Below are 14,347 nucleotides of genomic sequence, written 5' to 3'. Positions count from 1 at the left end.
ACCCGCCATAAACAGGTTTGGGTTTGGCCTAAACAGGTTCGGGTCGTAAACAGGTTGATCCGTTTAACCTGTTTATTAATTGGGTCGGATACGGGTTTTAGACGTCCAACCCGTTTAACCCGTATAACCTGTTTAATTGTTGGGCTAGTAGATAAAGGCCAGAAGACAATGCCCAGGCCGGCCCAACTTTCTGCCGCACGCGCACATGGGCCGTATGCACATGGCCTCAGCCCGATTTCACACGAATACGATCCCTCTTCCCTAGTTCCCTCACTGTTCCTCTCCCGTCTTCGCTCCCGTCTTCCCTCAAGACCCTCGCAGAGCCGCAGCCGCGCTCAAGTCCTCGGAAGGTCAACGATTGCACATCAAGGGAGTGGAGAGAGGAAGAGATGGGAAAGAAGGCCATTGCTCCGTCGGCGGTGGCGGCGGACCTTGCTCGAATCGCTGCCTTGCCGACCTCGATCTTTCCATCTCCGCTGTCGTCGATCTCGGCCTCACCCTCTCTGCTGAGATCCAAGGATCGCCGCCCCCGACCTCGTCGCCGATGACTTCAGAGGCGCCCTCTCAATCGGTATGCCTCACTCCCCCTATCCTCCCCCCACCCTACAAACCCCACCACCAAACCCTCCTCCGGCGCCACCACCACCAGTCCATCCTCCTCAAGCCCTAATCCCTGAGGCAGGCCTGATCTATCGAAGCCGGCACCTCTCTCTCTCCGTCGAACCCTCCACCTCTCCGTCGAACCCCCCACCTCTCTCTCTCTCCGTCGAACCCCCCACGGCCCCACCTCTCCATCAAACCCCCCACCTCTCTCTCTCTCTCTCCCCGTCGAACCCCCCACGGCCCAACCTCTCCGTCGAACCCTCCACAGCCCCACCTCTCCGTCGAACCTCCCACCTCTCTCTCTCTCTCTCTCCGTCGAACCCCCCACGGCCCAACCTCTCCATCGAACCGTCCACGGCCCCACCTCTCTCTCTCTCTCTCTCTCGCCAGAGGCAACCCACCGGCAGCCGTGTCTGTCGAGATCGACGATAGGGTGAGCAGGTGACCGGCCCACCCTCCCAGCTCTCTCTCTCTCTCTATTTGGTTAAACAGGTTAGAAGGGCAAATCCGACCTGTTTAATCGACCTGTTTATTAAACAGGTTAAACGGGTCGGGTCGGGTTACCTGTTTAATAAACAGGTCGGATTCAGATTTGTAATTTCTGACCTGTTTAATAAACAGGTCGGATTCAGATTTATATTTTTCTGACCCGTTTAATATCTGACCCGACCCGTTTATGTCCGACCCGACCCGATTGCCACCCCTAGTTCCAATCCTCATATTCCTATACCACCTTAAACTATCTTGTACTTGGCTTCCTTATTAAACACTGTGGGGCCTTTGCCCTTCCCTTTTTCATGTAGAGAGGAAAAAGAGATCATCGTCAACTAACAATTCCATGGCAATGAGTCCTGAAGGAAGCGATGAAACCAAGCCAGCTACAAAAATGGAGTCCATTGCAATGCTCAATTCTCCTTTCAGATAGAACTCCAGTGCAGATACAAGAAGGAATTTGCGCTTCTTCACTTCAAATTTAACCAACCCAATGCTTTCAGTAAGCTGGGATAACAGAAGGGAAACAATGAGGTCCTGAGAAAAAATCTCAGGATTAAGCATGTAATTGTAAAGCACAAAGCCAGTTTAGGCAAAGACCAGAAGTTATTTTGAGTGCCAATGCTGCAATAGCTTCGAACTCAGCAGAACAGAAGGGTGGAGGATCTAGAAAGAGAGGATTGGAGAAAATTCAGATTATGTTAAATAATAAATTTTTTTAAAAAAAGATCAAAAAATAGGATGAGATATATTTATATTTTCATTTCTACAATAAAGAAAATTGATTATTTTAATAAAAGCAATTGATCATTGAAAAAAGATTGCTAAACATACACGTGCGAGCAAGCGGTATGTTTGCAGTTCATACATGCTCAGTAGTTCATACAAAAATCAAAGAATCATTTTCGATTATGCGGGCCAAATCCTAGTTCAATTGAATTAGAACATCTCCATTCTATGCGCAAAGCATTGATCTTGTGATGCTTGGTTGTCATAGTATGTAGCACAAGCTACTAAACAATGAAGAACATATATTTGATCAGAGATGTCATGGATGGGCATATTATTGTCTGGATACTACTGAGTAGAGTGCATCTTTTAGAAGTGTCATGGAAATAGTAAGCTTCATAACAGTGCTCGCAACACACAACATAGCTGCTAATAACACTGCTCTCTTAATATTTTGAATCCTGGACTACTCGTTGGAGCTACCAAGAATTGGAGAAAAATTTAACCCCACTTTTTTTGTTTTTGTTGGGCTAATTTAGCACATTTTTATTAAGAAGTATCTAGGCATTGCCATAGAAAGTCTGAGAACTTCTACCTATCCCAGATTTTAAAAAAAAGAAAAAAAGGAGAACCTAGTCCTTTAGATAGTGTGCCAAACAATTTCAAGACTTTGTCTAGTTGCCAAGATATACAAAGCCAACTCAAGAGAATTACTAGAAGTGTCCAAAACATAACCAGCTATGTCTCTATTCTAACCAATCATGTCATTCGAAAATGAAACTAATCACAGCAATTGAGACGACTATTATGTCGTCTTCAGAAACTGATTCTTTCAAACTTGGTGTAAAAGAGTCTCTTGTATATCACTATTACTAAAATCATGATAACCATCATGCCAGCAAGCTAGCAACTCCTAAATAGTCCAATGATAATCTAAAATTTAGTTGCATAAACTGCAAGCAAGTTCAGAAAGTAACTTAGGTTTGCGTGCAAAAACAAATCCCTCAAAGAAAAATTGAAATAAGAAGTGCATAACAAGAATAGAAGCAAGTTTAGTTAGAGATTCTAATGCAGGTGCGGCATTCTAAACATAAGATTCCTACTACTATAGTCTAGGATGCAAATCATGCTGCACTCAACAGTAGTGAATTCATAGCCAACAAAACGAAGCCACACTTGCAAATCATAGCAATCCAGTAAACCACTATTCTCTCGATGCTTAATAACATGCAAAATACAGGTATATTTTCATCAAGTCCAATGTACCAGCGAATATGATCCCTTCTTGAAGCTTCCATTATCACAACAAATAATAAAACAAGCTGTCAAAACAGACATGACAATTTCAGCTAAGCGGATAAATCTATCTAACGTTCCATCCTATCAAGGACTGCATTTTACCAACCACAGGCACCATTAATAAACTAATTATAGCATAAGAAGGTGTTGAATTGAGTTTTCTATGCCACCATGTGAGAGGATTGCCTGCATTCACATTATTCTTCCATGCGGTCCTCCGTTTGTGATTGAGAAACCTTTATTTTCATCTTTGGAAGAGTGAGGGAAGGATCCTCTTGGAGGGCAGCAGGTGCTTTGACCAAATGAATACTCTGCTCCAACTCCTTAGCTGCTGTCTGCTGCTCAATGGCTTTCTTGCCTTTCATCCTGTGAAAATTTCCATAACATATTAGAATATGTACTGAAGAGTTATGGTATAAGCGAAAATGATTTCAGCACATCCATCTTTTTGACAGTACACTAGATGTTGCAGAAGAAACCCACCTCATAGCATGGTGTCTAGCCTCTCTAGCCACTCTGATTTTGTCAATCTTCTTAATGGCCTTTAGTGTGCTCTCTGTAACATTCCTATCATATCTCTCAGGCCTGTTGCGTTTCCTCTCCAACTCAAAGGTCGAATCCTTGAGAAGAATGACAATCATTAGACATTGGATTTACTAAAACAACTTAAGGGCCATGACAAGATGTATAGGGAAGATTAATGCTCCTGCCACATTTATTACCTGTGTCATATCCTTCCCATGTAATCGCCTGTATGCCTTTGTCCATTTCAACTTGCGAGGATTTCTCTTCATTTTAAAGTTCTTATGGCATTTGGATCGGCAAAATCGGAAGATCTGCAGAAAGATGCTGGTCAAAATACTATCATAGGGGCCAAAAAGAATGTACTAGGCAATAAGAATACCATGCTCATACATGCAAAAGTTTTTGACAAACCAACCAAACCATCAACGTATGAAAACCCAAACATATAAAATATGGTTTATATTTGCGGTCAAGTGCAGCATACTGGCTTCGCCTATTTTTGGGTCATTGCTATGCTGACATTTTTATCTAAATCAGAAATATATCCCTGTTAGAGTGCTAAAAAATCTTATATCTACTTAACCTTCACATGATAAGCTACTTTAACTAACCGGTCAATTTTAAATGTTACTTCCATGTCAGCAACTCCTCATTCAAATATACCGATCTAATTACAAACTGATGCAAAGCAGCTGCCTGGATGCCTTGCAATTGATACCCTTTTAATTCACCTTACCTAGCAAGATCGGATACATATGCTACCCTATATCAAAATTTGTATTACGCCACATTACAGACATAATATATGTAGCATTGCTCATGATACAACACAGGAATCAAAAATTAATGATATTAAAATGATAGACTATAGTTAATTTGTCAGCACCACTTTCTGATAAATGGAAATCCGATAGTTTACGGAAGAATATGTGCCTCAAAAGGGGAGGAATGCATTACGGTTAGATCAAGGCCGGGTTAAGGCCAGACTATGATAATTGATAGATTACATATATACGTATAGCAAGATGTAGTATACAATCACTAAATGATCCCCAAGCCAAAAACTTGCAATATCAAAAGTCTATTATATAAAATTAACTTAATAATGCATTCTGAGACCAGAAACCATGAAAATCTTTGTCTGGTATAAAGATTTGTGAAGCATATTACATACAAGAACATAAAAAACTCCAATCTATAAAAACAACTTCTCTTTGGAACAAAGAGAGTTTAGAATATTATTACAGGAAATTATCAGAGATATAGGGCCTACCTTTGCATCATTGCGAACAAATTGAATACCATGCCCTGGATAGATGGTTGAGGAACAGAACCAACACTTCTCTAATCTCATTTTGTATTTGAGTCAAGTGTTAATTATATCCTGCAATAAGTTAGAACAAAATCATATATGAGACAAGTTATTAAAAGTCATCATCTGATTCCATCATCGTCCAGTTATTACTGACCATGATTATAAAATAGCAAGAAGGAAGTGCTATACAGGGTGATTACTATCATCAAACTTAGGCTGTTAAAAGCCTGACTAATGCGAACAAGTACTCAAAATTTAACCAAAAAAAGAACTAAGATGATCGAGTCAAAAATAGAGGAGAGAGATGAACTTCATTGATACCGTAAACCATAAAACGGCCAAAGAATAAAGTTAAGATTATTTTTTTGGGAGGGGGGGTGAGAAGGAGATGGTGAGGATACAACCAAGAACTCATTCATTCAAGTAATTGAAGAAGCAAGACAAGTAGCAGCAAAGATTTAGGAGCAAACACAATCAAAAAAAGCTAATTTCGTGAACTCAGTCATAAAAGCATGTTTCCTAGAGATCATATTGTGGAAGGATCAAAACCTGATCTCCAAATGCATATTTCACATAGAACAAAATCTGAACCCTAAATGCATACTTTATAAACGTTAATCTTGAGCTCCAAATATGTAATCATAAATATCAAGGTGCCTAATCTTTCGATAGAAGTTGGAATCAATACTGCTGGAATTGATCTTTGCCAATGTTTGGAGCATAAGAAAGGATATGTGAATCCTACAGTCGAAGATATGAGGTATGTGAGGGGAAGCAAGGGTTTTGGGATGAAAAGGAAGATAACTTAGGGAGAAAGCAAGGATTTTAGGTGAGTAAGAAAGGAAATCATGAACAATCATGGATCCTGCATCAGTAAATCCATTTTATGAAATATTGTTTTCTGATAACAGGGTCCCCTGGTTTTTCATAGTAGTCAGATTATGTCATTAAAAATCATAACATGTCTTGGAAATTCGAACCAAATATCCTTTTAAAGTAAAACTCATTCTTTAATAATGTTTATTACACGTTTTAGTAAAACTATGCATCCAACAGTACCTTAGAGATTGCTAGAACATGTAGCCAGAAGAGAGACAAGGAGAAGAGGGGTCATTGGGGGGGGGGGGGGGGGTTAACTATTGGACTTGCTGATTACAAATGTATATGTTTCACTACCAATTGACTCTAGATGGCTAAATCTCCAACAAAGACTCGAATATTGGTTGATTAACTATATGAACACAAGACAGTTTGCCTTATAACAAGTAACTGAATTACAGTTTGGTTTGCATTAATGCTAAAAGTAAAGAATTCTCTAACCGATGTCAGACATATAGACAAACATCTGCATGTCTCTATTAGAATCCTGGTCTAGGGCAAAGAAATATTCTCCCACTATTTAAAACAACATGAATAATACAGGCCCTTATGATATTTCTTGAGCCTAAGATCAACCCATTCAGCCTCCTAACTATAGCATTATTCTCAGCATACTCAAGAAAAACAGCAATAAGATTGGATCTTGGCAGGACAAAAAGATGGACAGCAAAACACCAGTGCCTCTTCCCTAAGTAAAAACTTTATCATTCTTTTTTTTTGTTATATAACCAACAAAAAGAAGAAAAGAAAAGGTTATACAAGCATCCCATGTTAACTAATATAATGCAGCAACAAAGCTAAAACTTCAACCTACATTTGTCTATAATCTATACTACAAGACCATGGTATGGCATATGCTCTTTTGATGTTACAGACATTTGCTCATACATAAAGATAACAATCAGTAAAGGCAAAAAAGACATATCCAAGCGAGCACATTCACATAGGAGCAATAAAATTCCCCTTCGTCATCAATGGACAAGCTCAACTGAATGCAAAATCCAATCTGAATTATACTGAACTAAGCAATCAAAAGAGTTGTACACCAAACTACCTTCTATGTTCAAAAGTTACAAGGGATATCAATTTCGAATCGATCCATTAAAACCCAGTGCCTATTCAAATTTGCAAGCTATGTTTGTTAAGATGAATTGCTAAAGACTAAGATTTAGAACTCGGAACTGATACATCACAGAAGCTGGTGATGAAAAGAAAAGATAAAATGGAAAGGGGAAAACAACGAGAAATTGAGATGCTGGTGATGAAAAGAAGAAAAGAGCGGCGGATTTGCCGGTCGGAACAAGAATTGGAAAAAACAAACTGGCGGTGGGAACCGACTGAGCCTCCTATTTCTGCTTTCTTTTAACCGAGAAAGAATGGAACAGCGGAGGTTAGAGATGGGATGAGATCTCGGGAGGTGGATTTAGGTTTAGGGCACGGATTCGTCGTGGATGGAATCCGAGAGAGCGAGATGGAGGCTCGATGGCTGGTAATTAACCCGCCAGATCGGGGTTATGGGAGTACGTGTCGAGGGCGACGAGGGGTCCCCGTCCAGGTGGGGATAACGATCTACAAGAAGAAGCTAGGATAAACCCCACAGAGAATAGAAGAAGGGAGGAACTCTTACCTTGGTAGAGCAGAGGATCCGACCTCGCGTAGATGAGAGGGAAGGCGACGGGAGCCAAAGAAATCCCAGACCAGGTCCTCTTTATGACCTCTTCCGTTCAACCTTGGTTCTCAGGACCCGTCGAGCCGCCGCAGTCGCCGTCGACGGGGAGGCGAAGAATCCGGAGGAGAGGAGAGGGGAGAGAGACACTGAGGGAGGGAGGGAATAGAGCTCAGGCGGCGCACAAATGACAAAACCTAACCCTAACTAAGGAGAAGTGAGAACTCGGTGGACCTCAAGCTGAAATCGGGCCGAGGCGGAGAGTTGGCCGGCCCTGGGCCTTATGGGTTGTATCCCTTATCTATCAGCCCAACAGTTAAATAGATTATATGAGTTAAACGAATTAGACATATAAAATTTATATCCGACCTAATTAATAAATATGTTAAATAGATCAATTTGTTTACGACCCAAATCTATTTAGGCCAAACTCAAACCTATTTATGACAGGTCGAACATGAATCAGATTGGCGGATCGGGTTATATTTTGCTACCCCTTTCTATCCCCACCAAATCTTTTTTCATTCTATCTTCTCCCTGGGTGTGTGTGTTTATAGCAATACAGTTATTATTTCTCATCAAAAATAAAAAATAGAACTAAAAATGAAAGCTAGCCACGTCAAAAAAAAAAAAAAAAGGGTTTCTCTTTTTACTTCATTGATCTGTTGCTCTTGGATTGTTTTTCCCCTTACAGCTCTTACTATGTTGCTCTGTATTCCTCTCTTTATATTGATCGCTTTTATTGTTATTTTTATTTTGTTCACGCGTATGAGCACAACCAAAAGGATCAAAAGATCCCTCAGAGCAGTTCATAAGTCATTAATCCATGGAATGGAAATATTATAATTAGCATTTAATTGCAACCTAGTCCACCAATCTGTTAGTTTCTCTATGGATGTGAGCAGCTCGAAAGAAAACAAACTGTTTTGTCAAGCCATGCATCCATTAAGAGAGGATGAGGATTAGCTTCCAAATGGAGGGAAGCGTTGCAGAATCACCTTCAAGCCGCATCTTATTTGCTTACATTGTGTGTCGTACCTAATTGTTTCCCTCCCAAGATGCTCTTAGGTCAGTCATCGAAATAGCTGCATCATTATATAGGTTGTCCATAAAGCTGATCACAAGCTAGGTCGCTTGCCCAGATCAACCTGCCTTGCCCGAAATTTAGTTGCTTGGACACTAAAAATAGGCTCGCAGGACAAGCCCGGAAAAAAAAAAAAAAGACCCGATTTAAAAATCAGACTGGGTTAGAAAAAATTAAAAAATGGCATGACCTAGCCCAAGATCATATATATATATATATATATATATATATATATATATATATATATAAACTAATTATATATTACAATGAAATAATAATTAGAGTTGATCATGGGCCAAACTTCAGGTTTAAACTATATTCATTCTTAGTCGGGTTTCTAATTAAATCTATTTAAAATTTGACATTTTTTTATACCCAAGTCAGTTTATGATCCACTCTAATAATAATATATTATATTACACTTAGTTTTTTTTTGCTGCTTTGGCGGGTTCTTTATACAAGATGTACGAATACATCCAATACAATCAAAAAATACTAGCTCACGGAGTGTTGGAGGCAGCTCCTCCATCCCTGACCAGAGGGTGTACCCGGAGTGCTGAGCCGCGTAAGCAGTCACCCAGTCGGCCGCTCCATTGGCTTCTCTGAATACATGCTTGGATATTACACTTAGTTTATAATAACAGAGGAAAAATAGAAAAAGCAAAAAAATAAGCCCGATGTTTGTGCCGAGCTAGGCCTGGGCAAAAGCAACGAACTTAACTTACAGAGCCATGGACGGAGATTTTTAAGATCCCTGGGAATGGAGGCGCCCAAACAAAGCAACGCTGTCTTGGAATTAAAAGCTTCATTCGTGATCGTGATGAACTCTGATGCTAATGCAACAGCCTTTCTGAAAAATTCGTGCTGAAAGAGGCTGGATGGTGTTGAGGGCTCGCTCATTCCTCGATAGCCAAATAGCGCATGCGTTCGAGCCCACCATCGCGTCCATGTCCTCGGCTCGCCTCCGTCCCCTCCTTTACTCCCTCCTTCGCTCGACCCCAAAACCCCCCGCCCTTCCTCCCAACTTCTCCACCGCCGTCTCCCCGGACTCCGATCTCCCGGTCCCCGCTTCCCCTCCAACCCAGGAATCCATCCTCCGTGTCCTCAAGAAGCTCGACAAAAGTCCCCCAAAGGCCCTGGCCTTCTTCAACCGCATCACGTCCCAGTGTGGCTTCAAGCCCGCCCACCTCACCTACAATCTCGTGCTGCAAATTCTCTGCCACAAGGACTCCATGAAGGATTTCTGGGCCTTCCTCAAGTCCGTGGACGACGCCGGCCACACCATCGACCGGCGCACGTACGTCACCCTCCTCGCCAACTTCAAGAAGCACAAGATGGCCGCGGAGTCCTCCGCCTTGACCCAATTCTACTCCCGAGCCATGGCGAAGGCCGCCTCCGATGCCGCCATCGACTCCGCCGCCAAACTCATTCTTGGCTCGAAGGAATGGAGCGAGGCGGTCGAGAAGAAATTGCAAGACCTCAATTTGTCGTTGTCGGAGATTGTGGTCGCGAAGGTCCTTCGAATAATGCGACGTTTCCCTTCAAAGGCACTGGCTTTCTTCCGATGGGCGGGGCAGAGGCCGGGGTACAAGCACGGGTTGGTGGCGTACAATGCTATGGCTCGGATTCTTGGAAGGGAGGATTCCATTGGAGAATTCTGGAGCTTGGTTCGGGAGATGAAGGGCGAAGGGCATGAGATGGATGTGGACACGTATGTAAAGCTCTCGAGGCGGTTTCAGAAGACTATGATGATGAGGGAAGCAGTGGAGCTCTATGAGCTCATGATGGATGGCCCCTACAAGCCGGCAATTCAGGACTGCAGTGTGCTTCTGAGGCGGATTGCACGGAGTGGAGCGGACCTTGAGTTAGTTTTTAGAGTTGTGAGGAAGTATGAGGCTGCTGGGTATTCACTGTCGAAGGTCCTCTATGATGGGATTCATCGGTCGCTGACCAGCATTGGGAGGTTCGCCGAAGCTGAGGAGATCTTGAAGAGGATGAAGCTTGCAGGTTATGAACCGGATAGCATCACTTATAGCCATTTGGTCTATGGACTCTGCAAGGTTAAGAGATTGAATGAGGCTTGCAAGGTTTTGGACAACATGGAAGCTGATGGTTGCGTTCCTGACCTTATGACTTGGACCGCTTTGATTCAAGGGCATTGTTCGATAGGTGAGGTCGATGAGGCCTTAGAGTTTTGACAAAGATGATTGAAAGAAATTATGAAGCAGATGCTGATGTTCTGGATGTCTTGGTGAAAGGTTTGTGTAGTAAGAGAAGGGTGGATAGTGCCTACACTTTAGTTGTTGAAATGATGAACACCTATGTAAGGCCATGGCAGGCTACCTTTAAGTATTTGATCCAAGAACTACTGAGTGTAAGAATGCTTGAAGAGGCATTGAAGGTTCTCAATTCAATGAAGAGCCATAGGTTTCCTCCTTTCGCAGACCCTTTTCCTCCCTATATAGCCAAGTATGGGACAATTGAGGATGCTAGGGATTTTCTGAAAGCATTAACAGTGAACAACAACCCGTCATCTATGACCTATTTACACGTCTTCAAGTCCTTCCTCCAAGAAGGCAGGTATTCTGAGGCTCAAGATTTACTTTCTAAATGCCCTCGCTATATCTGTGAGCATGGTGAGATCTCTAAGCTCTTTAGTTCTATTAAAGCTGGGAATGCTGCTTGAGTTTACTTGTCCAACAACTCATGAAGGCCTTGGGAATGCCAGTTTTAGGCCTTGATGGATTGTCATTGTCATGCACGATGATATGATCAGACTAATGTTGTAGTCTATCTTTACCTGGTATAATGTATTGTTTTTTTTGTGAATAGTGGATGAGTTTGTAGCTGTTTAATCTGTTTTTTATGCAAAATCTGGATACACTTTTCATACATTCTGCTGACCCTGAATAGTTGTTTGTGATAATGCTTGATGATTATGGTTGTGGTTTATGTGATCATTCTATATGCATTATATAAAAAGCAAAATTTGAATCTTTTTCTCCCAGGACTTGGAAAATAACCTTGCAACCAAAGTGATTCTTGACCTGGATTCCTATTAGCGTCATGTTCGGAAAGAATCTACAGATGACAATGATCACAAATTGTGGTCAATAATTTTGGATTCTCTTTTATGCTCTAACTAGTCATTGGATTCTCTTTACTGCTCCAAGGAGTCATTGTGGAGATTTTGAGGCCTGATAAAAAGGTCTAACATTGCACTTCTAGAAACTGCTTCTGCAAATGTATTATACATGATAGATTTTCAAAGTTATAAAGAGCCCCCTTTGATTTATAATCTTTATGAAGCCCTGGATTCTTGCTACGCTTACTCGAGTTTTTTTTTTTTGTTTTCCTCAAAAGCATTAAATCATGTCTGCAGGCCCTCTTTATGTTCTTAAAACAAGTACTTGTGAAGTGAAGATTTTTTAACATTCTAAAATGGAATAATGGAGAACTGTTATGAACTGATGAGTCTCTCGATCGAGTTCTTTTGTACATGTACTCTAAATATGTATGATGGGAAGTCTGTATATTAAGTTATTAAATCAATGTTTAAAAGGGTTGAGGTGAAAAACAAGGCTTCTATTACTCTTGATGAAGAGAAGAGTAAGCCTTCTGTGCTGCTCATAAGCCTCATGATTTTTTTCCCGAGTTCTTTAAAATCTAATATAATAATGTGAAATAAGATGGATAAAGGTTTTGGGGCTTGTGTTTGGACTTATTTAAATATGAAATTTGGTAAATATCGCATATTCCATCTAGCAAATATACATTAGTAATGTATTTAACCATGATAGGATTTAGAACCTGAGTTCATCCATATTATCATGGAAAATATTGTGAAAGTCCATCTCTTTTTTTGAAGCACTAGTTATAGAACTGATGGAAGAGTAATGTGCATACATCCTATAAAATGTATCTCAAAATGTAGGATGTGGCATGTGCTTCATATGATCCTTGAGTTTTCTACTATAAGAGTGCCAAGAAGAAAAGTGCAATATGTTGTTGGAAAATGCAAAATCTTGAGTGGAACAAAGGCAAGACATTGACAAACCTAACCCTCTAGTTCCTTTTCTAGGATAGATGTGTTTAGGCGTAGATAAAAGCACGATTTACAATCCTCATGGTTGTGGATTGTCTCAGTAAATAGGCATATTTCTACCTAGTATCCCATCCTTATATTGCATCAACGTTGCCCATTTGTTTGTAGATGGTATTTTAACTGCATGGTTTGCCATGATCTGTAGTGAGTGGTTGCCAAACAGTTTTCACCAAGGTCTGACGTACCACCTCATACTGCTCGGTACGGATCGTACCGGTGATGGTGTGCGTGCAGAGGGCTAAGCATGAATTTCAGAAAATTTTTATGCGGAAAGAACATGTTAAACATTTTAACCCAAAACATGCTTAATATTTTAGATATTTTAACTCTGGTACCAGTCGAAGACAGTCTTCAACTGCACATCGCATGTGGCGTGGGCTCAGTCCCAATACATAGGGTGACACCCGCGTGTGCCTATCAAAGCATTCATCATATGAGCCCCCGGGTGGAGAGCCACGCTTCGTCACACGATCATGTGTGAGAGTTTCCGGGAATCGGATAGTCTCTACTAATCCTTTGTTTTGACACCAAATATCACAAAGCCCTCAGATCCCGAGGATTGTATGATTCAAATAAATATGCATAAATCACAACTTCTTGTGATTTGAAGATTGAGATCATATCTCAACCATAAAAGAGATCAGATCTCTTACCTTTAGAAGGAGATTCCTTCAAGCATGCTTCGCAGCCGCACAAGCGTCCGGCCTCGATGACTCGTCCACGCGAAGCTTCGGAATGATCAGCTTCCCGAGGACTGCTAGCTCGCAGGAAGGCAGAAGGTTGGCTGAAAGGGAGAAGAAGGAAGAAGATGGACCTTCACAGCTCAAGAACTCCTTCTTGGGCTTTCACCTTCAGAACTACTCTCTCCTCTCACTCTCTTTCTCTGGTGCTCTTCATGTGTATAGAGGAAGGAAGAGGGGTGGCCTATTTATAGGCCAAGAAGAGGGTGAGGTGTCCCTATGAGGTGTCCTGTGAGGTGTCCTGCCAGGACACATGTCACACATGCAAGAAAAAGAGGTGTCCTGCTCCGCCACGTGTCACGCATGCAAAGGGGTGAGGTGGCCTGGAGGGCGATGTCATGGATGACCTCATGAGGTAGATGAGGTCATGGATGACATTAGGAGGAGTGTGAGGTGTCCAGGCCTGCCACATGTCACACATGCAAGCAAAAGAGGTGTCCTGCTCCGCCACGTGTCACGCATGCAAGCAAAAGAGGTGTCCTGCTCCGCCACGTTTCACGCATGCAAGCAAAAGAGGTGTCCTGCTCCGCCACGTGTCACGCAGGCAAAGAGATGAGGTGGCCTGGAGGACGATCGGGATGTGGGTCCCACCTAAGCAGGACATGGGTCCCACATACAGTATGTGGGTCCCACCTAGGCAGGACGTGGGTCCCACATACAGTATGTGGGTCCTATATAGGGAAGGAAGTCCTAGTCATACTAGGATCATAATTGATTTTAATCCAATTTGACTCAAGCCAAATCTGATTTGGTTGGGGGCAAATTAGACATTTTCACCAAACCAATTTTGGTGTCAATTACGGTTTTACCAATTTCAAATCATATTTGAATTTGGTCAAGCCCAATCTCTATTACTCAATCAAATTGAGTCTAATCAGTGATCCAATCACCAATTAACTTCTCCAAGCAA

General features: G+C 41.7%; 2 protein-coding genes and 1 pseudogene across 2 annotated transcripts in view; 1 reads left to right on the top strand and 2 right to left on the bottom strand.

The window, feature by feature from the left end:
• LOC120112181 (putative ribosome biogenesis protein RLP24) overlaps positions 1-7,608 on the bottom strand; it is a 30,079-nt gene extending 22,471 nt beyond the window's left edge. The window contains exon 1 of the mRNA XM_089926953.1: positions 7,470-7,608. The gene's annotated coding sequence lies outside the window, so the exon portion shown is untranslated. The remainder of the gene's footprint in view (positions 1-7,469) is intronic.
• On the bottom strand, positions 3,008-7,589 carry LOC120112185 (putative ribosome biogenesis protein RLP24). Its single transcript, XM_088709813.2, has 5 exons — positions 7,470-7,589; positions 4,922-5,032; positions 3,846-3,959; positions 3,607-3,743; positions 3,008-3,489 (listed from the first exon to the last, which is right to left on the bottom strand). Exons 2-5 carry the CDS (start codon positions 5,000-5,002, stop codon positions 3,321-3,323), a joined length of 501 nt encoding a protein of 166 aa, XP_088565939.2. The 5' UTR covers positions 5,003-5,032; positions 7,470-7,589; the 3' UTR covers positions 3,008-3,320.
• A 1,792-nt stretch (positions 7,609-9,400) lies between the features above and the next one.
• LOC120112186 (pentatricopeptide repeat-containing protein At3g48250, chloroplastic-like) lies at positions 9,401-11,484 on the top strand (annotated as a pseudogene).
• Positions 11,485-14,347: the final 2,863 nt, after the last annotated feature.

This window comes from Phoenix dactylifera, chromosome 13, assembly GCF_051530095.1.
Source record: "Phoenix dactylifera cultivar Ajwa chromosome 13, Ajwa_hap1_PhDact_Kaust_v1.1, whole genome shotgun sequence".
Lineage (NCBI taxonomy): Eukaryota > Viridiplantae > Streptophyta > Magnoliopsida > Arecales > Arecaceae > Phoenix > Phoenix dactylifera.
Note: the sequence above shows the minus strand (reverse complement) of the source record. Positions and strands in the feature narration are given on the sequence as shown.

Coding starts and splice junctions, on each gene's coding strand:
- LOC120112185 (XM_088709813.2), bottom strand. CDS start 5,002: ATGAGATTAGAGAAGTGTTGGTTCTGTTCCTCAACCATCTATCCAGGG. Junction 3,744..3,845: donor ATGGGAAGGATATGACACAG/GTAATAAATGTG, acceptor ATTCTTCTCAAG/GATTCGACCTTTGAGTTGGA. Junction 3,490..3,606: donor GCTAGACACCATGCTATGAG/GTGGGTTTCTTC, acceptor AAATTTTCACAG/GATGAAAGGCAAGAAAGCCA.